The sequence below is a fragment of the Ranitomeya imitator genome, chromosome 3 (assembly GCF_032444005.1).
Source record: "Ranitomeya imitator isolate aRanImi1 chromosome 3, aRanImi1.pri, whole genome shotgun sequence".
Classification (NCBI taxonomy): domain Eukaryota; kingdom Metazoa; phylum Chordata; class Amphibia; order Anura; family Dendrobatidae; genus Ranitomeya; species Ranitomeya imitator.
Window position 1 is genome coordinate 584,680,280 of NC_091284.1, and position 25,922 is coordinate 584,706,201.

The 25,922-nt window shown below is 41.4% G+C and overlaps 1 protein-coding gene across 1 annotated transcript in view; it reads left to right on the top strand.

Annotated features, from left to right (window-relative positions):
* UGGT2 (UDP-glucose glycoprotein glucosyltransferase 2) overlaps nucleotides 1-25,354 on the top strand; it is a 559,388-nt gene extending 534,034 nt beyond the window's left edge. Inside the window, exons 33-39 of the mRNA XM_069758034.1 lie at nucleotides 11,969-12,053; nucleotides 12,526-12,708; nucleotides 14,297-14,457; nucleotides 14,548-14,662; nucleotides 17,774-17,890; nucleotides 21,705-21,849; nucleotides 24,591-25,354. Of these exons, the coding sequence (XP_069614135.1) occupies nucleotides 11,969-12,053; nucleotides 12,526-12,708; nucleotides 14,297-14,457; nucleotides 14,548-14,662; nucleotides 17,774-17,890; nucleotides 21,705-21,849; nucleotides 24,591-24,613 (829 nt within the window). The 3' untranslated portion in view covers nucleotides 24,614-25,354. The remainder of the gene's footprint in view (nucleotides 1-11,968; nucleotides 12,054-12,525; nucleotides 12,709-14,296; nucleotides 14,458-14,547; nucleotides 14,663-17,773; nucleotides 17,891-21,704; nucleotides 21,850-24,590) is intronic.
* Nucleotides 25,355-25,922: the final 568 nt, after the last annotated feature.

Consider the following 25,922-nt stretch of genomic DNA (forward strand, 5'->3'; position numbering starts at 1 on the left):
TTTTTTCCTGCGTTTAAGCTTTTGGGATAAATGGCCCCCCAAAAGAAATTCATGAATAGCTGGTTTTTGTTCATTCTGCTTCACAAAAATTGGAATGAAAAGCGATCAAAAATGTCACGTGCCCGAAAATGTTACCAATAAAAATGTCAACTCGTCCCGCAAAAAACAAGACCTCACATGACTGTGGACCAAAATATGGCAAAAATTGTAGCTCTCAAAATGTGGTAACGCAAAAAATATTTTTTGGAATAAAAAGCATCTTTTAGTGTGTGACAGCTGCCAATCATAAAAATCCACTAGAAACCCCCCTATAAATAGAAATCAAACCCCCTTCATCAACTCCTTAGTTAGGGAAAAATTTAAAAATTAAAAAAATGTATTTATTTCCATTTTCCCGTTCGGGTTTGGATCCCTTTATCACCTTGATGGTGGCTTAGGGTTAGGGTTAGGGTTTGGATCCCTTTATCACCTTGATGGTGATGGTGAAACGCATGTGTTCAAAAACGCAACCAAACGCATGTGCTTAAAAACGCATGCGTTTACATAGACAGCAATGCGTTTTTTTACGCAAACCTTGCGCAATCAAACGCATGCGTTTCCTGGCCGCAAATAGGCACCTCTAGAAATTACTACATGTTGCATTTCCGCACCAAGCCGCAAGCGATGAAAAGACGCATGCGTCGTCAAACGCGGCAAAACGCGAACAAAAAAAACTGCATGCGTTTTTAATGTTAAACATAGGAAAACACAACGCATCCGTTTATATGTGGTACAAACGCTGCGGCAAAAAACGAAAATGTGAAACCAGCCTGAGTGGCCCACACAGTTAGTAGGCCCAAATAATAAAGTAGGCTAAATGTAGTTCAAAATTGGTAACAGGACTAAACAGGCGGCATTGCTTTGTTCAGTGGAGGACAACTGTAATGAGTGGCAGCCAGACAGTTAGTAAGCCCAAATAATAAAGTGGGCTAAATGTCTGCCAAAAAATTGTTCATAAATAAACAGGTAGCATAGCTAGGTACAGTGGTGGGCTCCTCTGCTGAGTAGCACAGTGGTAGTAGGCGCAAAGTATTAACTGGTCTAAATGGAGGCCAGGGCCCCTGTATATTTTAACTATCATCTATCATTTCAACAAATTAGTATTGGCAGTGCCATTGAAGGATTTAACAGCACAGACTACACAGTGGTGGAGCAGGGAGAGGTAAGTATTGCAAGTGGTAGAGCACTGTTCGAGCTGGGGGGAACACGCTCTTGTGGGCAGCGGTACTGGCACAGGGCCCCTCATATTACGATGGTGTGTCTGACGTTGGTTGTGCACCACCACCGTCAGAGACACTTCAGTGTACTATGAGGGACCCTGTGCCAGTGCCGTTGCCCAAGAGTGGGCCCACCCACCTGTCCAGGCAAACTGCTCTCGCACGGGTGCTTGCGCCAGGTGGTGACCACGGTCCTGTGTGGGGAGTCAGCCCATTTAGGGAGGTATAAAAATGGCCTATGGTGGACATTCATTAGCTGCAAATGGAGGAATTGGAGAAGTCAGTAAGACGAGGCCAAAAGCAAGACCTTTTTCAGGCAAGCTACGTGTCAGCAGGGGAAGGTGGGGCAAAATAATTTGAAATCCATGATTGGTTCATTTTAATGAAGGTTAGATCATCAACATTCTGGGTAGCCAGACGTGTCTTTTTTTCGGTCAGTATTGAACCAGCAGCACTGAAGACCCTTTCTGATAGCACACTAGCAGCAGGGCAAGCGAGCTCCTGTTATGCATATTCTGCCAATTCAGGCCAGGTGTCTATTTTTGATGCCCAGTAATCAAAGGGGAATGACCTGTGAGGGAGAACATCGATAAGGGAGGAAAAGTAGTTTGTAACCATACTGGACAAATGCTGTCTCCTGTCACTTTGAATCGATGCAGCAGTACCTGTCGTGTCAGCGGTCTTTGCGAAATCACTCCACAACCTTGTCATAAAACCCCTCTGTCCAACGTCACCTCTAACACCTCTGCCATGTTGCCCCCTATGGCTCGTGTGAGAACCATCATCGCCGCTATGTGCTGGGAATGCCTGAACCAAACGGTCTACAAGAGTTGTTTGTTTGGTAGCCAATATTTGCTCAAGGTTCTCATGTGGCATGATATTTTGTAATTTTCCTTTATATCGTGGATCCAGGAGGCAGGCCAACCAGTAATCGTCATCGGTCATCATTTTGATAATGCGGGGGTCCCTTTTTAGGATACGCAAGGCATACTCAGCCATGTGGGCCAATGTTCCAGGTGTCAATTCACTGCTTGTGCTGGGTTGAGGAGCACTTTCTTGGAAATCAACATCACTTGTGTCCCGCAAAAACCCTGTACCTGGCCTTGCAACACCACCAGTTTGTATTGCCCCCTGAGAAGCATCCTCCTCCCATAAATATTCATCCCCATCATCATCCTCCTCCTCCTCTTTGTCCACCACCTCGTCCAGTAGAGTTCCCTGAGCAGACAATGGCTGACTGTCATCAAGGCTTCCCTCCTCCTCGCCTGCAGACACCTGCTCCTTAATGTGCGTCAAACTTTACATCAGCAGACGCATTAGTGGGATGCTCATGCTTATGATGGCGTCGTCTGCACTTACCAGCCGTGTGCATTCCTCAAAACACTGAAGGATTTGACAGAGGTCTTGCAGCTTCGACCACTGCACACCAAACAACTCCATGTCTGCCATCCAAGTGCCTGCCCGTGTATGTGTATCCTCCCACAAATTAATTAGAGCACACCTTTGTTTGCACAGCCTCTGAACCATGTGCAGTGTGGAGTTCCACCTTGTTGCAACGTCGATTATTAGGCGTTGCTGGGGGAGATTCAGCATACTGGGGGATGATGGTTCAGCATACGGCTGGAGTGTACAGGCGACCAGCGGATGTGCGAGCAAAGTCTTTGCACCTTCAGGAGCAGGGCTGGTAACTCCGGATATTTTTTTTAAGAAGCACTGCACCACCAGGTTCAAGGTGTGAGCCAGGCAAGGTATGTGTTTCAGTTCTGAAAGGGCTATGGAAGCCATAAAATTCCTTCCGTTATCACTGACTACCTTGCCTGCCTCAAGATGTACACTGCCCAGCCATGACTGAGTTTGATGCTGCAAGTACTCTGCCAGTACTTCCGCGGTGTGTCTGTTGTCGCCCAAACACTTGATTTGTAACACAGCCTGCTGACGCTTACCACTAGCTGTTCGATAATGGGACACCTCGTGTGCAACACTGGCAGCTGCGGATGGAGTGGTCATGCGACTGCGCTCTGTGGAGAGCTTTTGCTTCTGGAGGAGGAGGGGTGGCGAACGCCTACAGCCAATTGTTTCCTAGACCGTGGGCTAGGCAGAACTGTCCCACTATGGCTGTCCCCTGTGGACCCTGCATCCACCACATTAAACCAGTGCGCCGTGATGGACACATAACATCCCTGGCCATGCCTACTGGTCCATGCACTTGTTATAAGGTGCACCTTTCCACTGACTGATTGCCTCAGTGCATGGACAATGCGGTCTTTGACATGCTGGTGGAGGGCTGGGATGGCTTTTCTCGCAAAGAAGTGCCGACTGGGTAGGTCATAGCGTGGAACTGCGTAGGCCATCAGGTCTTTGAAAGCTTTGTTTTCAACCAACCGGTAGGGCATCATCTCTAACGAGATTAGTATAGCAATGTGGACGTTCAAACCCTGTGTACGCGGATGAGAGGATGAGTACTTTCTTTTCCTAACGAGAGTCTCTTGTAGGGTGAGCTGGACTGGACCGCTGCATATGGTGGAACTAGCAGTGTTGGTGGTGGACATGGCGGATTGAGAGAGGGTTGGTGATGGTATTCTTGATGTTTGCCTACATACAGTGTTTCCTACCAAAAACCTTGTGATTCCCTGACTTTGGCCATGCGACGATATCTCCACATTTGCTGCTGGTGGTGTCCTAACCGGTGGGCTTTCAGTGAGGGAAGCAATATAGCGTGCATCAGTGCACTCCATGTCCGATTCATCTTTAATGGGCAGTTAACAATTTGCCTTTCTAACCCAGGCACGGTATGTGTAAAGAGCTCCATGGAGTAACCTGCAGTGTCGCCTGACGCATCCTTCACTTTTGGTTTGGGTGAAGGACACAAGGAAACTTCTTGTTCCTGACCAGGAGCATCCACTGACGACTCGCTGCTTTTATATTTGGAACTTTCTGAAGAGGAGGCGAAAGAGCTAGAGACTGAGTCAGCAAGGAAAGCCAAAACTTTTTCCTGCTGCTCCGGCTTTAAAAGCGGTTTTTCTACTCCCAGATAAGGGAGCCTTTGAGGCCTTGTGTAGCCAGACAATGACGCTGGCTCAACACCTCCAGCCTTAGGTGCTATTGTGCTTTTGCCACTACCACCAGAAGCACCACCACCACCATCAGTGCCAGCTGGCAACCACCGCCCACGGGCTCTTCCACCAGACTTCCTCATTTTTTGGAAAATCTAACCAAAATAACAAACGTTATATGGTACTGTAAAACAAGGTAGAAGGTGCATATAAAATTGTTGAGAATTTAAATCTCCCTTTTTTGGGAGGTGTACAGAGCGGAGCCGTGCGTATGTATGAGGTGTACGGAGCGGAGCCGTGTGTATGAGGTGTACGGAGCTGAGCTGTGCATGTGTACGAAGTGTACAGAGCGGAGCCTTGTGTGTGAGGTGTACAGAGCGGAGCCGTGTGTGTGTATGAGGTGTACAGAGCGGAGCCGTGTGTGTGTATGAGGTGTACGGAGCTGAGCCGTGCGTGTGTATGAGGTGTACGGAGCGGAGCCGTGTGTGTATGAGGTGTACGGAGCAGAGCCGTGTGTGTATGAAGTGTACGGAGCAGAGCCGCATGTGTAGGAGTAACTGTGTGGCCATTATACAGTATGTAGTATCATGTAGGGCCATCATACAGTATGTAGCATCATGTGTGGCCATTATACAGTATGGAGCACTGTGTGGCTATTACAGTATGGAGCATCGTTTGGCCATTATACAGTATAGAGCACTATGTGGCCATTATACAGTATGGAGCATCATGTGTGGCCATTATACAGTATGGAGCATCATGTGTGGCCATTATACAGTATGGAGCACTGTGGCCATTATGCAGTATGGAGCATCATGTGTGGCCATTATACAGTATGGAGTACTGTGTGGCCATTATACAGTATGGAGCATCATGTAGGGCCATTATACAGTATGGAGCATCATGTAGGGCCATTATACAGTATGGAGCATCATGTAGGGCCATTATACAGTATGGAGCATCATGTGTGGCCATTATACAGTATGGAGCACTATGTGGCCATTATACAGCATGGAGCATCATGTGTGGCCATTATACAGTATGGAGCATCATGTGTGGCCATTATACAGTTTGGAGCACTGTGTGGCCATTATACAGTATGGAGCATCATGTGTGGCCATTATACAGTTTAGAGCACTGTGGCCATTTTTTTGTTATAATTATTGTTTATGAAACAATAGTGCTAAATGGCTGTGGTTGGGATGTGGATATGGGTGTGACTAGTTGTGAAATGGGTGTGCTCAGAGGCGTGGCTTAAAATTTACCGTGGTTCGCTGCGCGCGCTGCAAACTTTATCCCTCTTTCCCCTCTTCAAAAGTTGGGAGGTATGGTTTAACTGCGCCCCTACTTGTATATGTTTGAGGAAAAGGTGTGTGTAAATGGAATGGAAGACACAGCCGCGCTCAGCTGTGGAATGGGAAAGGTTAGTATAGCAAGTGCCGGGGCATATTTCTATGGAGAATCTTATGGGGCCATGTGCAGCATTATATGGGGCAAATGTCTCTGTGGAGCATCTTATGGGGCCATGTGCAGCATTATATGGGGCAAATATTTTTATGGAGCATCTTATGGGGCCATGCGCAGCATTATATGGGGGCAAATATCTATGGAGCATCTTATGGGGCCTTAATCCGCATTTGTGCAGCATTATATGGGGCAAATATCTCTATGGAGCATCTTATGGGGCCATAATCTGCATTTGTGGAGCATTATACAGGGCAAATGTGTCTATGGAGCATCTTATGGGGCCATAATCGACATTTGTGCAGCATTATACGGGGCAAATATCTCTATGGAGCATCTTATGGGGCCATAATCAGCATTTGTGCCCCATTATATGGGGCGAATGTATCTATGGAGCCATAATCGGCATTTGTGCAGCATTGTATGGTTCAAATGTCTGTATGGAGCATCTTATGGGACCATAATCAGCATTTGTGCAGCATTGTATGGGGCAAATATCTCTATGGAGCATTTTATGGAGTCATAATCAACATTTGTGCAGCATTATATGGGGCATATTTTAATATGGAGCATCTTATGGGGCCTATCATAAACTGTATGGAGCATTATATAGGGCACATATACATGTGTTGCAACTTTTGTGCATGTCGCAATTTTTCCGCGTTTGCAAGTTTTGCGTGTGGCGAGTTTTCCATGAGGTGAGTTTTGCACGTGTGGCGAGTTTTGCGTGAGCCTAGTTTTGCATGTGGCGAGTTTTGCGCTTGGCTAGTTTTGAGCGGCGACTTTTGTGTTTCGACTTTTATGTGGCGAGGTTGGTGTATGTGTGGTGAAATGTGTGCTGAGGGTGATGTGTTCAAGCACGTGGTAATGTGTGGCGCATTTTGTGTGTGTGTTCATATCCCCGTGTGTGGTGAGTATCCCATGTCGGGGCCCCACCTTAGCAACTGTACGGTATATACTCTTTGGCACCATCGCTCTCATTCTTTAAGTCCCCCTTGTTCACATCTGGCAGCTGTTAATTTGCCTCCAACACTTTTCCTTTCACTTTTTCCCCATTATGTAGATAGGGGCAAAATTGTTTGGTGAATTGGAACGCGCGGGGTTAAAATTTTGCCTCACAACATAGCCTATGACGCTCTCGGGGTCCAGACGTGTGACTGTGCAAAATTTTGTGGCTGTAGCTGCGACGGTGCAGATGCCAATCCCAGACACACACACACACACACACATTCAGCTTTATATATTAGACTAGCTGAAGAACCCAGCGTTGCCTGGGCATAGTAAATATCTGTGGTTAGTTATAGCACCTCACTTCTCTTATTTTCCCATCACGCCTTTCATTTAGCACCTCACTTCTCTCATTTTCCCATCATGCTTCTCATTTTCCCCCCTCACATCCCTCATTTTCCCCCTCACTCCTCTTATTTCCCCCCTCACTCCTCTCATTCCCCCCTCACTCCTCTCATTCCCCCCTAACACTTGTCATTTCGACCTCACATCTGTCATTTTCCGATCACTCCACTATTTTCCCTCGCTCCTCTAATTTTGCACTCACACCTTTTCATTTTCACCTCACACCTCTCATTTTCACCTCACACCTCTCATTTTCCCCTCAGTATATACATGTTTGTCATCTCCCTTATATATAGTATACACCTGTATGTCATCTCCTGTATATAGTATATACCTGTATGTCATCTCCCCTGTATAAAGTATTTACCTGCTGTATGTCATCTCCTCCTGTATATTGTAAATACCTGCTGTATGTCATCTCCTCCTGTATATGCCTGTCATCTCCTCTTTTATATAGTATATACCTGTATGTCATCTCCTGTATATAGAATATACATGTCATCTCCTCCTGTATATAGTATATACCTGTATGTCGTCACCTCCTGTATATAGTATATACGTGTGTCATCTGCTCCTGTATATAGTGTATACCTGTGTCATCTCCTCCTGTATATAGTATATACCTGTGTGTCATCTCCCCTGTATATAGTATATATACGTGTGTCATCTCCTCCTGTATCAGACCTCGTTCACACGTTATTTGATCAGTATTTTTACCTCAGTATTTGTAAGCTAAATTGGCAGCCTGATAAATCCCCAGCCAATAGGAAGCCCTCCCCCCTGGCAGTATATATTAGCTCACACATACACATAATAGACAGGTCGTGTGACTGAAAGCTGCCGTATTTCCTATATGGTACATTTGTTGCTCTTGTAGTTTGTCTGCTTATTAATCAGATTTGTATTTTTGAAGGATAATACCAGACTTGTGTGTGTTTTAGGGCGAGTTTCATATGTCAAGTTGTGTGTGTTGAGTTGCGTGTGGTGACATGCATGTAGCGACTTTTGTGAGATGAGTTTTGTGTGGCGACATGCATGTAGAAACTTTTTTTTGTCGAGTTGCATGTGACAGGTTAGTGCAGCAAGTTTTGCGCATGGCGAGTTTTGCGCGTGGCGAGTTTTACGAGTGGTGCGTTTTGATTATGTGCAAGTTTTCTGTGAGGCAACTTTTGCATGTGTTGTAACTTTTGTGCATGTGGCAATTTTTCCGCGTGTGCAAGTTTTGCGTGTGACGAGTTTTCCATTAGGTGAGTTTTGCACGTGTGGCTAGTTTTGCGCGAGCCTAGTTTTGCATGTGGCGATTTTTGCATGTGGCGAATTTTGCGCGTGGCGAGTTTTGAGCAATGACTTTTGTGTTTCGACTTTTATGTGGCGAAGTTGGTGTATGTGGTGAAATGTGTGCTGAGGGTGGTATATGTGTTCAAGCACGTGGTAGTGTGGTGCATTTTGTGTGTGTGTTCATTGTTGTGAATTCTGTGGCAGAGCTCCCTCCTGTGGTCACAAGTGGTACTTCGGCTGATTCTCTCTGTGAGCTTCTGTTGGTGGAGGGAAGTGGTACTGCGGCTTCTGAGTTTCCTCCCTCAGGTGATCTGGTGAGGTCGTTAGGTGCTTCTCTAATTAACTCCACCTAATGCTTTGATCCTGGCTTCTTGTCAATGTTCCAGTGTTGGACTTGCTTTTCCCTGGATCATTCCTGTGGCCTGCTGCTCTGCATAGCTAAGTTCTTCTTTGCTATTTGTTTGCTATTTTTTCTGTCCAGCTTGTCTAATTTGTTGCTGGAAGCTCTGGGACGCAAAGGGTGTACCTCCGTGCCGTTAGTTCGGTACGGAGGGTCTTTTTGCCCCCTTTGCGTGGTTTTCTTTAGGGTTTTGTGTAGGCCGCAAAGTTACCTTTTCTATCCTCGATCTGTTAAGAAAGTCAGGCCTCACTTTGCTGAATCTATTTCATCTCTACGTTTGTCTTTTCATCTTAACTCACAGTCATTATATGTGGGGGGCTGCCTTTTCATTTGGGGTATTTCTCTGAGGCAAGGTAGGCTTATTTTCTATCTTCAGGCTAGTTAGTTTCTCAGGCTGTGCCGAGTTGCCTAGGCAGAGTTAGGCGCAATCCACGGCTGCCTCTAGTGTTGTTTGGAGAGGATTAGGGATTGCGGTCTGCAGAGTTCCCACGTCTCAGAGCTCGTTCTATGATTTTGGGTTATTGTCAGATCACTGTATGTGCTCTGACCGCTATGTCCATTGTAGTACTGAATTGCCTTTCATAACAGTTCATATCCCCGTGTGTGGTGAGCATCCCATGTCGGGGCCCCACCTTATCAACTGTACGGTGTATACTCTTTGGCGCCATTGCTCTCACTCTTTAAGTCCCCCTTGTTCACATCTGGCAGCTGTCAATTTGCCTCCAACACTTTTCCTTTCAGTTTTTCCCCATTATGTAGATGGAGCAAAATTGTTTGAATTGGAACGCACGGGGTTAAAATTTCACCTCACAACATAGCCTATGACGCTCTCGGGGTCCAGATGTGTGACTGTGCAAAATTTTGTGGCTGTAGCTGCGACGGTGCAGATGCCAATCCCAGACATACACACATAGATACACACACACACATTCAGCTTTATATATTAGATAGATATATATATAAATATATGTATGTATATATGTATGTGTGTATAGTTAGTCATGCCCGAAAGTTTTTTCACCCTTGAATTTGTTCCAGAAAAAGGTCTTTCTCCCAGAAAATTATTGCAATTACACACATTTTCTTATATGCATGTTTGTTTCCTCTGAGTGTATTGGAACAACACAATAAGTCAGAGAAAAGTAAGGCAAATTGGACATAATTTCACACACTACTGCAGACAAAATTGTCGGCACCCTCAACTTAATATTTGATTGCACCCTCTTTGAAATAAATAACTGCAGTCAATCGCTTCCTATAACTATCAACCATCTTCTTATACCTCTCTACTGGAGTTTTGGACCACTCTTCTTTTACAAACTGCTCCAGGTCTCTCATATTTGAAGGCGGCTTCTCGAAACATCAATTTTAAGATCTCTCCACAGGTGTTCAATGGGATTTAACTCTGGACTCATTGCTGGCCACTTCAGAACTCTCTAGCACTTTATTTTCATCCATTTCTGGGTGCTTCTTGAAGTATGTGTGAGGTCATTGTCCTGCTGGAAACCCATAACCTAGGACACAAACCTAGCTTTCTGACCCTGGGCACTACATTGCGACCCAAAATCCTTTGGCAATTTTCATATTTCATGAAGCCTTGCACACAGTCAAAGCACCCAGCGCCAGCGGCAGTAAAACAACCCCAAAACATCTTTGAATCTCCACCATATTTGACTGGAGGTACAGTGTTCTTTTCTTTGTAGCCCTCATTCTGTTTTTGGTAAACAGTAGTATGATGTGCTTTTCCAAAAAGCTCCATCATGCTCTCATCTGTTCACCCTAGAAGGATTTTTGGATTACTCATGTATATTTTGGCAAACTGCAGTCTAGATTTTTATGCCTGTCAGCAGTGTTCTTCTGGGTCTCCTGCCATCGCATTTCATTCAAATGTCGACGGATAGTTCATGCTGAAACTGATGTACCCTGAGCCTGCAAGGACGGCTTGAATTTCTTTGGAACTTGACTGGGGCTTCTTATTTGCCATCCAGACTATCCTGTGTTGCAACCTTTCATCAGTTTTCTATGCTATCCACGTCCAGAGAGGTCAGCTACAGTGCCATGGGTTGTAAACTTCTTGACTATGTTGTGGACAAAGAAACATCAAGATCTCTGGAAATGTACTTGTAAACTTGAGATTGTTGATATTGTTCAACAATTTTGGTTTTCAAATCCTCGGACAGTTCTCTTCTTTCTGCTCTTCATGCTTAGTGTGGCACACACAGACACACACTGCAAAGATTGAGTCAACTTCTCCCCTTTTTAACTGGTTTCGGGTATGATTTTCATATTGCCCACACCTGTTACTTGCCACAGGTAAGTTTGAGCGAGCCTCACATGCTTGAAATAAAGTTGTTTACCCACAGTTTTGGAATGGTGCCAACAATTTTGTCAGCCCATTTTGGGGGTTTGTGTGAAATTATGTCCAATTTGCCTTTTTTTCTTTTTTTTAAATTTTTTCCAATACAGAAAATAAAGAAACAGATCTGTAGCAAAACACGTGCAATTGCAATACATTTCTAAGAGAAATACTTAAATTCCAAGTGTCAACACTTTCAGCCATGACTTTGTACATAGTGTGTGCATGTGTGTAGATAGATAAAGATAAAATTGTCAAGTTTATACAAATACCAAAAAAATCACATAATAAATGCGTGGGCAGACACTAATTGCCCCAGCAATAACAACTGATAATTTTATAAAAATGTAGCATAGTTTTTCATAACTTTAAGTTACAAAACCATTTATTTCTACATTTTCAGCTTTGTTAAATGTATTTCTTTATGGTAGCACAATCCCTTTAACTCGCCCCCCTGGAATTTAAAGGGGTTGTCACACAAATTAAATTTTAATCGATAATGGAATTTGATTCATTTGAATTTGATTGATCCACAATTTGATTTAAAAAAAATGTCCTGTGCTGAGATAATCTTATAAATGTGCTCCTCCTATATCCTGTGTGATGGCTGTGTCTGACCGCGCAGGAAAATGGTCTTCATCATATCACAGCTCCTGGCCTGTATTGCATAACCTATTTTCTGCTGTCCATATAAATAGTAAAAGTCTATCTTGTTTTTTTTTGTTTACATATACACATTGTATAAAATGTAGCATCTGAGTTGTTTTTTGTTTTTATTTTTATTGTGTGTTTTTATTACCCCCTATAGGATTATGATGCTTTCTGTTCTTCGTCATACAAAAACACCAGTGAAGTTTTGGTTTCTAAAGAACTACCTTTCTCCACGGTTTACGGTAATGTTTTTTTTTTGTTTACTGCCTACATTATCGTTGCTTTATAGCATTTTTATAAAGTGAATGATCACTATTGATAAGGTTGCTGTGACTTTTTACCGTTTTTATGTATTTTACTAATGTATTTTTGCCAGCCTCTGTAACTCCAGTCCGTTGTATACTTTCCCCAGAACAAGTTCTAAATTTGCTTGTTTTTGTATCTTTCATTATGACCGCTCACTACAGCGACAAATATAGTGAAAACCGTAATAGTTTCTCACTTATGTAGTATTTTTTTTCTCTGTCAGAGAGCACTTTAATCCCAGATTTTTTTGTTGTGCGTTTTTTTGCATAGTTTCTGTGGAGTGATTTTACATAAATAACTAGTAGCACAATATTAGGCACTGTCATAAGTACGGCTTTTTAGCCAATTACACATGTGCATGCATTAGAAATATCATTTATATAGCTAAATGTTATTCTGTGTCTGCAGGAAATCATACCAGACTTGGCTGAGGAGTATGGCTTCCAGTATGAGTTAGTCCAGTACAAGTGGCCTCGATGGTTGCACCAACAGACTGAGAAACAGCGAATTATTTGGGGTTACAAAATCCTCTTCCTTGATGTTCTATTCCCACTTGCTGTAGACAAAATAATCTTTGTTGATGCTGACCAGGTACAGTGTGTGAAATTAGGCATGTCTTTCTAACAAAATCAGGTGCCAACTTGCAAGCTTTTCTCAGACAGTAGTGTGAAAACCGATTTTATTCTTAACCTAAATATCAAGCTTAGTGGCAAACAGAGTGAGATTGTGAATCCATCTCAGGTAATTATGTGAACATTCTTTTAATCCCATAGGGATTTTAGAAGCTCATTACCTTCTCTCACCGGTCTTTGCCGAATATCCTTGCAGACGGCTTTCGTTGCTGCATTTTCTATTCCTCCTCCTTTGTTCTTATAAGTTCAGGATGTTCAGTGTTTAAATGATCTGTGTCTTGCCTGTAGCTCCCAAGGAAAGGAATCTGAGCTTGCGTTTAATGAGAAAATCGGAAGCACGAATGCTTCACAGATCCTTACAAATCCAAGCTAGGCCCTGGAGTTGAGACATATTTAATCCGAATATTGACAGTTTGAATCCAAGCACATCCTTAAATAGTTTAGTAGGAAAATGTTACTTTAACCACTTTTTGCCCTGGATTTTTTTTTATCTATGTGGATCAATTAATTATGTGAGATTTTTTATTAAATATTTGCACACACTATGTCTCACATCTTCAATTACCTGTAAGAAAAATAGAAAACATTAGCAAGCCATAGTTAGTCATGTCATCTAATGTTCTCAAAAGGTAGTTTGAATCTAGCAAAAACCAGGGGCAAACAGAATTTTCTAATGAGCCTTTTTTTTCAATTAAGGCCCAGATTCATTAAAGGTTTTACAAATAAAGCTGCCATGTAAAGCTTTGAAAAATTGCTTAATTTTTGCACAATGTGGAGCAAGAATTTTGTGGTATTTGTAATTTTTTTGCCGGTTTCTCCCAAATGGGATAAGTGAAGGAGTCACGCCACAGTTTGTCTAATTCATGGCTTTCTGTGTCTTTCCTCATGCCAGAAATCATACTTCTGTGCTTGACCGGTGTAAGATTTCTGGCATGGCACACGAAGACGCCCACCACTTCTGTTGATTGTAATTCCTTTAACAGTTGATACTTGACACTAATTTTTGCTGTTATTGACGGTTGATGGACTATTGTTTTAGGACACTTCCCTCATCCCAATCATGGAGAACTTCAATGCAAGCTAAGGCAATGAATCGCTGTTGCAGCATCAGTTAATATATTGTCACTGTGACGTCCTAATTCCTTCTAAGCTTGATAAATTACAAGTATTGTCAGTATTTATATTGCATCATTATTTTCTTTAATTTGGGGGTTAAGTGGGCCTTTTATAGTTCCAGAAACGACATTGTGGTGATTGGTGCTTGTGTGTTTTTATCAGTATTTAGATGAGGAGGTGCTGAAGGTTGGAGCTGTTCACGGTGGTACCATAAGGGTAGTTTCCAGCAAAACCAACTGGATAAAAAATGTATCAATTGAATCTTGTTAAAAGTCCATAAAAGTTAGTACGCCAGAAACTCGTAAGGTGTTGAGGTTTTTAGCTTCTATGGACTTTAAATTGACTCAATAAACTTACAGATTTAAATGGTAAATGTTTGACTAACTTTTTTGTATCGCTTTTTGATTGTTTATTAATTTGCTTGTATCCAGATAGTAAGAACGGATTTAAAACAATTACGAGACTTTGACCTTGGAGGTGCACCCTATGGTTACACCCCATTTTGTGACAGTCGAAAGGAGATGGATGGGTATCGTTTCTGGAAGTCTGGATATTGGGCATCACATCTTGGACATCGAAAATACCATATCAGGTTAGTAAATATGACTGGATGCTCAAAATTTTTCTGTTTTCTGTGGGCTTTATCTACCGCATTGTAATTATGTGATTTTCTGTTTTGCAGTGCTTTATTTGTAGTGGACCTTAAAAAGTTCAGAAAAATTGCTGCTGGTGACAGGCTTAGAGGACAGTATCAGGCACTAAGTCAGGATCCAAACAGTTTGTCTAATTTGGATCAGGTGAAAATTTTTAATATATTTTTACCATCATATAGTAATAACGCTATGTATTTTAATACTTATTTTGTTTTTGTAACCTGTGTAGTTATTTCTTGTTAACCCCTTCTTGACCTTAGATGTACCCATACATCCAAATTGGAAAGTACTTCCCAACCTTGGATGTATCGATAAGTCCAGGTGATTTTGCGTGCACATAAGCTGTACGCCTGATTGCCGCCTGGTATTCAACATGTATTCTGTGTCCTAGCTTCCTTATAATGGCTGACAAATTTGAAAAAATCAAAGGTGATTCCGGAACAGAGAAATTTTTCTGGGAATCCTTCTGGATTCGTGCAAACCGAGATCTTTTCTTCCAGAAGGAAAAGTAGACAGAATATGAGGAATTGTTTCCAGTGTGATCAGGAATCCAATAATCTCTCTGAAGGGAGTTATGTCCATCCCAGGGTCCCTTGCATTCCGGCAGTATCATAGGAGGTTCTGGAAGCATAAAAAAGATGCAGGGGACACCTACACAAGAGAACTCGGATTTCCAAAACAGGAGTCCCTAGTTTGGTGATTCTGCCAGGAAAATCTTTTACATGGAGTTCCCTGGGGAATCTTGAATCTGTCAGCTAACACCACGGATGCGGGTACTTTTAGTTGGAGAGAGAAGGGACCATCTTTAGGACATAGCTTTTTCAGGGGCAGTGGTTTCTCGCTCTGAGACAAGCATTCTTAAATCTGAAGGAACTAACAGCAGTCAGGTTGGCTCTGGTAGAAGCCCTACCTGAACTAGAAGGCCGAAACTTGAAAACGATTTCAAACCGGACAGCAGTGTTCTATATAGATGAGCAGGGGGCACAAGGTCCATGTCTCTGTTGGCTTGAAACAGAAAATTAATGGCAGTGTCAGAGGAAAATCTTCTGACTCTATCAGCAGCTTATCTAAACGGAAAGGACACCGTATCAAAGCAATCTAAGCCGCCATGAAGGGTCACTGAACCCTACAGTATTTCAGACTCTGATGGACCTTTTTGCTACCAGAATCAAAAGGAAGGTGCCAGTGTGCCTTCCCGACAGTTTTCCCCAATCCCATTAGTTTTAAACAAGATTTGGTTGCACCAAACCGAAGTGAACTTGATAGCACCCTTTTGGCCCCAAAAGCATGGTGCACTTATTATGGCTAATAGCAGTGGGTGATCCATGGGTTGTCCTGAAAATCCCATGCCTCCTTTTTCAGGGTTCAGTCTTATGTCCTGGGGTATGGAATTTCCATCTGACAGTGTAGCATTTGAGCAGCAGCTTCTTGAAACAATTGGATTTTCCAAAAAAATTTAGTTTCTAGACTGATAGGGTATAGGAAGAAGGTAACAAGAAAAAATTAAACAAGGTTCTAGAAGAGTTTAATAAATTTCTCCAATATAAATCACTTTGTGAATAACTCATTGACATGGACTAGGTTTTTGGAATTCTTGCAGAAAGGTCTGGATTTAGGACTGTCCGTTAACATCTTTAAGCTACAGATATCAGTCTTGGGCATTCTTTTTTACCAGAAATTTGCCAACCACCCACGGGTAGTGAGGTTCATGTGGTCGGTAGGCAGATCTAGACCTCTTGGTCTGCCACTGCTTCCACCATCATTACGTCAGACCCAGCTTTTTTCCCTAAGGTGTCCTCAACCTTTCATAAGTCTCAAGAGATTATATTACCCTCCTTTTGTAATAACCCCAAGAATGACAGGGAGGCTATATTTCATTCTCTAAATGTCAGGAAGTGATTAATTCAATACTTAGAAAACACGTCTGGGTGGCGGAAAACTGCCTTTACTTTTGTTCTTTTTTAATGGTCCAAACAAAGGCCAGGCCCTGGCTAGATGAGCTAAATTGGCAATTTCATTAGCCTATTCTTTAGGCAGACACCCTGCTTCTGAAAATGTAAAAGCTCCCATTAAGGCTACGTCCCCACAGTCAGTAATCGGCAGCGCTTTGGACACAGCACATGTCCGCTGCATGCAAAGCGCTGCCGGCTTTTGAACGCAGGTGATTCCGCTTGTGTCCATTGAACGGTGCGGAATCACCGTGCCCAATACATTGGACTGGTGATATTTTATCTTGCCAAGACTGAGCGTCTTGGTAAGATAAACATGCTGCCACCTGGAAAGATGCGTCACATGTCCTTCTCCGCAGGTAAGCCGGAGACGTCCCAACACGCATAGTGGAGATGGGACTTCTTGAAATCCCATCCACTGTACTATAACATCTGGACGCTGCAGATGTACACAGCGTCCAACCCGTAGCATTTACTGACCATGGGAACATACCCTAAAAGAGCGATATCTACCTCATGGGCAGAAAGGGCCAATTTGTAAGACAGCAAATTGGTCTTCACCATACACCTTTTTGAAACACTACCGGTTGGACTTGGGTTCTTTTAATCTTCGCTTTGGGAGAAAGATTCTTCAAGCAGTGGTCCCTCCATAAGGATTTCTTTGTTCTCTCTCTCTGATATTGTTGTGAGGATGGGAAAAATGATAATTACTTATTGGTAGTTTGGAGAGAGATGTGTGTGTATGTTTCTCTACCTGACTTATTAAATGACGTACAAGTAAGTCAAAGGTCATGAGGGGGTTAATAACAACATGAATAATTGTTTTTTGCAGCTTGTTGCCTAATTTATCGGACACCTCGGCAGTGTACCAGAGGTGACCAATTTCCTAAGAAAGAAGGCTTGCATGCAAGAGCTGGTCTAAACCTGGCTGGATCAGCTTTAATCCCCTTGTGCTTCTCCTAAGCTGTAAGCAGAGAAAACTATGCCTTTACAACATTGAAGAGCACAGTTTTGACCAGTGCTGAAGCCTGCTGCTGGTCCGAACTCTTCAGGAGTGCGACGCTCACCTCAAGCAGGGGACAGTACGCTCCTGATGATACAAAAAGAGAATCCTTTAATTTGATTACAAAATAAAAATGGCGATATATACATTTTGTATGTTCCCCAAATACACACATAAAAAAATAATAAATATATTAGGACAAACTTAGTTATCCACTTAGTTTTCAATACAGGTTATCACATTAAGCGGTCTTTTAACTGTAAATTATTTATTATTTGTATTCTGTTTAATTGCTTTGCACAGGACCTACCCAACAACATGATTCATCAAGTGGCAATAAAATCTCTACCTCAAGAGTGGCTTTGGTGTGAGACCTGGTGTGATGACAAGTCCAAGGAAAAAGCCAAGACCATAGATCTGGTAGGTAGCTGGGAAAAATAGTAGTATTTTCTGTGAATTGACAAAACCCAAATTTTGTGACTATGTTCAGCTCTACAGAACCTGGGATGGTGTGTGACTGTACTTGACTGCTCATTGTGTCAGTAGGTAGAATCTAATAGTACATTGGTTGCTGGAATCCTTGCTGATAAATGGGACAACTGTCATTTTTTGATGTTTTTGTATTTTACCGACCAGGTTTTCAGTGTGTTAAGATTCCCTACTGGCATCCAAAGTCACACAGAATACAAAGTTTTGCACTTATTTGTATCGCTGTAAGTAAACCATATATTGGGTCATTTCTAAACTGCTATTCTCTAATGCTAGTGGTCCCCACCCAACCAGCGGCTTAACCTCCAGCCCCCAACCTCACCCCAATGTGGTTTCCTGTAGGCCCTTGGGTTTAACGTGTTACAGACATATTCTATAACCAGAGCAGGGCCAATTTTTGGGATAATATGGGTGTGTCATATTTGAAACTGAAATATGTATCAGTGAAAAACAAATTATAACATTTTCGAAGTGCTTTATTTTCAGAGTTCACCATTTTTTATTGAATGTGTCTTCCTACCCTCACACAAAGTTGAAGACCACTGCTGTGTAATTCCTGGCACAAAGTTCATGTGTAATGAACAGCACAGCTATTGATAATCCTTTTCATATCTGTGTTACATCCACAATTCCTGCCTGACCACTGGTCATGAGACTCAAAACTATAACATTCATAGGCATAAATTATGCTTGAAGTTCGAATCACGGGACCCATGATTGGGCTGGGAATTGCAGCTGTAATACGGATGTAAAAATACCTCCTCAATACAGTGATAGGAAGTGTTTCAAACACACAAAAGTACCGTATCTACCGTATATTACTATGAAGACATGTACAAATGGCCAGCTAGTGTTGGGCCAATGTGTAGCTACCTGGTCCAGTATACATACATTTAATAAACCTAATATAATATAAGGAATGTGCTCTGCCTTCCTAACATAGACCCTTTATGTTCTAAAGGGCACATTTTGTATTTGTAAGGCATACTAGTTGAAAAAGTAAATTGCCATTAAGCACAATGTTGCAAAAAAAAACTACATAAAAGTAGCAAGAGGCACAGTATTTAAAAAAATATATTTACTTGAATCAAATCTAGAAAGGTTAAAAAACATACAATGTGACGACATAAAAAAGCTACAAACTAGCGAGCAATGACATCATCTGATAAGTAGAAGGAAGCAGGAATGCATACAGAGTATATAAATACCTCACTGGCCCAACAGAACGTGTCTGTGCGTTCTCTTATGACATCAGCTGTTTCCCTTTATTTGTGGTCCAGTCATGCTATATTATTATTTAATATTCTTTGACTTCTAATATCTGTTTTCTATTCTGTTGACTATTTATATACTCTGTATTCATTCCTTCTATGTTGTACTTATTTATCATCAGATGATGGTTTGTATTCCTTTTTTTCATTACATTGTATGTTTTATAACTTTTCTATATTGTAGTCAAATATATATATTTAAAATACTGTGTCTTGCACTACCTTTTATATAGTGTTTTAAAAAAAAATACTAACTGTATGCACAAATGTGTCCATCAAGATATAATGCACATTCATAAAAAAACTACAACATATCTGATTTGTTTCCACATACCAAGAGAGGAATACTGTAGGTACTCTGTTGCCAACTCTGAGCATTGTATCTGGCGCTGACTGGTGTGATCGCTTTGATTGCAGTGCTGCAGGTCCGCACAGTAGAGCAGTGAATGAAGTTTTGTTTACTTTACAAGAGAACGTTCTGTGCTCCTTAAGGAATGTTCTTCATGTAATACCACAAATGACCCATTAGTTCTACCGCACAATAATGTGTAGATTTATGTCTCAGTAGGCTCTGGTCATTAGCTAGCAGGCATGATTTTTAGAATCTGCCTCAAATACCAGCACTGCGTCTGTAGGTCTCCCCCTACTTATTGCCACTGATTTTGGATTATTGGTGTCCTCCTTTGTAGCAGTCTAGTGACCCTAAATCTGTTGCTTCTTTCTGATGTGTCTTGGCTCTATACAGTTTCTCGATATGTTTGTCTTGCACAGTAAGCTACATGTTCCAAATGGTTAAATACATCCCAGATTCCATATATCTTTCTGACATTTTGTTTTCTTTACAGTGTTGGAAAATTGGTTTCTCTTTGTTTTCTATTCTTAATCGAATGCGGCAGACTCTTGTTCCACCTGTGCCTAAAGGGATCAAGTTTAATAAGCCATGGGAAAGATCTTATCCGTAGGCTTGGAATTTTCATTCTATAGCAAATGTGTTCAGGAACAAAAAATCCTAGAGAAAATGTACAGAACACCGCCTGGGAGCATGTCTTATTCTGTAAATGCTCAATTTGTGGAAGTCAGTAAACTATTCTGTAATCTGTCAAGGGCTAGAAAGTAGAATTGCATTACTGCCTAGGGGGTGGGGGGGGTCAGACCAAAAAAAAGAAATGACAGCTATTCAAACAGCACCTTAAAGATCTCGACAGCCTGTGGCGTAATATATTGATTTAAAGAGCTATCTGCAAAAGTCTGAGCGTTCAGGATACATTTGCAGTTATTGTATTGCTTTAAATAGAAAAATAATTCAAGGGGAAATTTCTAGTCGGCATAGTCTACATCTTCTTCTGTAATGTTTTGCCGTCCTATTGGGTTTGAGGTTAAACTATCCCTACTATTTGGACACATCAATTTTAATTCCTCAGGGAACCTTGATAACAATTTTAAACAAAAAAAAAAGAGCTGAAAATCTGCCAATAGCAGATAGTGGAGAACTAAATGATTTGTAAAGCTCCTGGTCTGTTTTATGTCACACTTACCCATATAACAGAGGAAAGGAATATAACTGGTTCTTGGTGTCCAGAGTCATTACACGGCTGCTCCCCATTCTGTTCTGTTATGGGTGCACCGTCATTAGAAGTAAGAGGAATTAGATCATAAGGTCATGATGCAGCGTGAAATTAAAAGGTAAGGTGGTACTCCACCAAAAACTGGAGTCTTCGAATATAATTACCTGGCTAAGCTTGTAATCTGGAGTGTTGGAATGCTTATATCTACGGTATCTCTTGGCTCTCTCGGCGATTTTCAGTGCTCCATTGAAATTAAGTGTAGAGCGCGGTGTCTTAAACTGTCAGCATATATGGCAAATCCTATTGTTGCCATGAATACTCCATGTGTGACAACTCCATTAAGCAGGGTCTGTCACTTGCTGAAAAAATGTAAATTAGTTAAATATCTTATTTAAAAAATCCTCTGATTCTGCAGTTTTTGTTTTTTTGCCATGTCGCTCTATTGCAGAGATATTCACATTTGTTGATTTTGAAGCGCATTATTTGAAGTCTCTCCTTGTAATGCAACTGGTTGTTTCTTCAGAGTCTTCTCTGGGGGCGTACACTTTCACCCCTCTCTCCCAGATGCTACCAATCACAACTCGTCATCTGATCTAGAAGCCTATCAGTCTGTCTCAGCAGTCTATCTAATGCTCCAAAGGTAACAAACATGAATATTCCTATAACAGAGCGACGCAGCACAAAACTGAAAAAAGCTGCAGAATCAGGGGAGCGCAGGGATTTTTTTTTATGATGACCTATTGCTAGCTCTAAAAATTGAGTGAAATGCTTCATTAAACCAATAAGCTAGGGTGATGATCTGGTAAATGCTTGTGTGCTGAAATAGTCTGTTTTGGTTGCAGTCTATATAAAGGTAATTGAACAATTCCGAATAGCTGCTCTTACATACAGTTTTATTTCAACCCACAGTGCAACAATCCTAAAACTAAAGAACCGAAATTAAAAGCAGCAGCACGCATTGTACCTGAGTGGACGGATTATGACAATGAGATCCGTCAGCTATTAAAGAAGTTAGCGGAACAGAAAAGGAATAGAACACAAGTACCACCTATAGGTAAGAGAACATCCTGGAGAATACGTTTATAACATTCACCTCCTCATAACTAGAACATAACTATGAAGACAAAATGGGATACTACCAACATGCTTCACTTAAAATGCCTGTCTTGCTGTGTTACTGTTACTTTTTTGCAGCGTTTTTTGGGGTGCAAAGTAAATGTGTGCGTTTTCTACAGTACGTTTACTAAAGTTTGCTTTATACACCAAAAACACCTCAGGGGGGGGGTTTGCAACATTTTTTTTCACTTAGTAATTTTTTTCTATGGGCAAAAAAAAAGCTGCAAAAACACTAAAAGAATTGATGTGCTACAGATTACAAAATGCTGCAGGTTTCGAATTGAGGGAAAAAAGTGTATGTAAGAGACTTCTGAGATCTCACGGCTTTTGCTGGTACTGTAAAAAGCAGCTTTTCATTTGCATAAAAAGATTGCAAGTGAAAATAGCCTAATTCTCATCACAGTCTATTATATTATGGCCTCTTACTATTATCCACTACTTTTTCTGGACAGGTAGGAGTAATTTATAAAGCTGTACAAAGGAATGAGAGTTACAGGTGCTTCTCACAAAATTAGAATATCCTCAAAAAATTTAATTTATGTCAGTTCTTCAGTAAAAGAAAAAGTGAAACTCCTATATTATAAAGTCATTACAAAGCGAGTGATCTATTTCAAGTGTTTATTTCTGTTAATGTTGATGATTATGGCTTACAGCCAATGAAAACCCAAAAGTCGTTATCTCAGTAAATTAGAATACGTTATAATACAAGCTTGAAAAATTATTTTAAAATCTGAAATGTTGGCCAACTGAAATGTATGTTCAGTAAATGCACTCAATACTTGGTTGGTGCTCCTTTTGCATCAATTACTGCATCAATGCGACGTGGCATGGAGGCGATCTGCCTTTGGCACTGCTGAGGTGTTATGGAAGCCCAGGTTGCTTTGATAGCAGCCTTCAGCTCGTCTGCATTGTTGGGTCTGGTGCCTCATCTTCCTCTTTACAATACCCCATAGAATCTCTGTGGGGTTAAGGTCAGGCGAGTTTGCTGGCCAATCAAGCACAGTGATACTGTTATTTTTAAGCCAGGTATTGGCACTTTTGACAGTGTGGACAGGTGCCAAGTCCTGCTGGAGAAGGAAATTTCCATCTCCAAAAAGCTTGTTGTCAGACAGAAGCATGAAGTGCTCTAAAATTTCCTGGTAGACGGCAGTACTGACTTTAGTCTTGATAAAACACAGTGGACCTATACCAACAAATGACATGGCTCCCCAAACCATCACTGATTGTGGAAACTTCACACTGGACCTCAAGCAGCTTGGATTTTGTGCCTCTCAACTCATCCTCCAGACTCTGGAACCTTGATTTCCAAATGAAATGCAAAATTTACTTTCATTTGAAAACAACACCTTGGGGTACTGAGCAACAGTCCAGTTCTTTTTCTCCTTGGCTCAGGTAAGACGCTTCTGGCATTGTCTATTGGTCATGACTGGCTTGACACAAGTAATGTGACACTTGTAGCCCATGTCCTGGATATGTATGTGTGTGGTGGCTCTTGAAGCAATGACTCCAGCAGCAGTCCACTCCTTGTGAATCTCCCCCAAATTTTTGAATGGCCTTATCTTAACAATTCTTCCAAGGCTGCGGTTATCCCGGTTGTTTAAGCACCTTTTTCTACCACACTTTTCCCTTCCACTCAACTTTCCATTAATATGCTTGGATACAGCACTCTGTGAATAGCTAGCTTCTTTAGCAATGACCTTTTGTGGCTTACCCTCCTTGTGGAGTGTGTAAATGACTGCCTTCTGGACATCTATCAAGTCAGCAGTCTTCCCCATGATTGTGGACCCTACTGAGACTAAGTGGCCTTTTTTAAACGCCTTTGCAGGTGTTTTTGTTAATCATTCTAAATTACTGAGATAATGACTTTTGCGTTTTCATTGGCTGTAAGCCATAATCATCAACATTAACAGAAATAAACACTTGAAATAGATCACTCTGTAATGACTCTATATGAGTTTCACTTCTTGTATTTAAGAAGTGAAATAAATTTACTTTTTGATGATATTCTAATTTTGTGAGAAGCACTTCAATATTACCTACCTCTTTCTTTATTTGCAGAACCCCAATATTTAAAACTGACTTGTGTTTTTGTCTTTCTGCCTATTAGGCCAGTGATTTTGAATTTAGTTGACAAGGCGTATTGATGATGTTAAAGGAGAAGGAGTTGTCTAATCTTCTTTCTTCAGGAGAAACTGACACAACCTTTAAACTTATCAGAAGTATATTAAGAAGTAAAATAATCCCAGCAGCGAAACATAGAGCCGCGGGGACTTGAACATGTCACTCGAGCACCCGCGATACTTGGTGCATACCCGAGCACCCTAGGCAAACTCGAGTAACGAGTACTTGCGCTCATCACGAATTATACATTTAAAAATTCCTCTGTCTTTGAGAAATGTAAAGGATTTTTATTTAGGTAAATTGCAGAGTTCCTTCTTTTTACTATTTCAGCCATTTAAGAAGCTGAGACAACTCTTTTTAACTTTTTAAAAAAACATGCTAAGTAGCAATCTTTTACCTATAAACCTGTCTCCTTTTCACTGCACCCTTAAATAATCTGCTCCATCATAAATATGTGTCAGACCACTAAATAGAAATAATGCTGCTATGGCAAGACCAATTCCTATTTTACTAGACTACTTAGTGTTGCATTGTCTCATTTTCTCTTGTTTTCCGCAGACTTGAATCATGATGAACTTTAGCAAATTTCAATTCCTTAGTGGAAAGTAAATTCTCACAGCCGGCGCTTCATTCTGCGATGAAGAATAAAGAAGTGTCTTGAAATAGCAGTGACTTTTTGCTGGATACTGGGATTTGAAGGACCTGTTGATCACGGAGAGAGAAATGTGATTCTTAGGAGTTATATAAATTAAATATTACATTTTTTTGTTAATGATTTGTATGTCTGGTAACACAATGATGGCAAGAAGCGTGGCAAGTCCTAGGCACTTGTCTGCACTCTGTTCATCTGACTTGTTTCTATGCGTTTATAGACTTTGCTAGACCTGAAGGAGTGTTCCCCACCTCAGTGTAAACCATGGACTACATGGGGAAGAATTGTCGCATTGTCACTGGAGTAGATTTTGGTGCCATGTAATTAATAACCTAAGAATTGTCTGTATCCGTCTTAAAAATGTTTCACAGATGCTGGTAAATGTCTAATTCTACAGACTGTTATATAGACACCCGCTCGACCCTAGGTCTGACATGTCCATGGAATTGCCTTACATATCGAAAACCATACCAGCAATCACCCAGGTGGTTGTTGGCTTCTTTTATGACTTGACATGCTGATAAACCCGCTCATGTGGGCCTATACAATGTTGACAGACATTACATTTATATGAATGTGACTTTATTCTGCTGTAAATTTTTAGTTTTGTACAGATCATGCAAGTACAAGCATCCTTGTTATAAATGACGTATGTTCACATTTACTCTTACATCTGTGAGTTGTCTCTTTAATCATGTGAAGGCAGAGGCCCGCTTCCATCATTCCCCTGATGCGACATATAATCGATAAGCTTGTCAGGATAGCACCTATAAGAAATAGGCTAACTGCTGGGGTTTAATGGGGAAGTCTTATTAATGACCTATCCCTATGGATCATCAATTTCTGATTGGTGGCCTCCCCCAAAAACCAGCGGCTTGTAGCTATTGAAGTCAATGGGAGCAGCGCAGCAGGATCTCAGGGCAGCCACTACACAGTATATGGAGTTGGGTTGTGTTGGCTCTGTTCACTGTGCATCTTCAGGTACACGCAGATACATTCTACCTCTATGGACTGATATATAAACAGTTAATCATCAGACTTGATATACAAGTCCTGGACCACCCCTTTCTTTATTATGCTTTGCTTATATAGCGCTATCTTATTCCGCAATGCGTTACAGACATTATCATCTCTATCCCCAATACAGATCACAATCTAAATTCCCTATCAGTATGTCTTTGCCTTTAAGATGGCAGTAATACAATTCTGCAATGGAGTCATAGAGTGAATGTTAAATT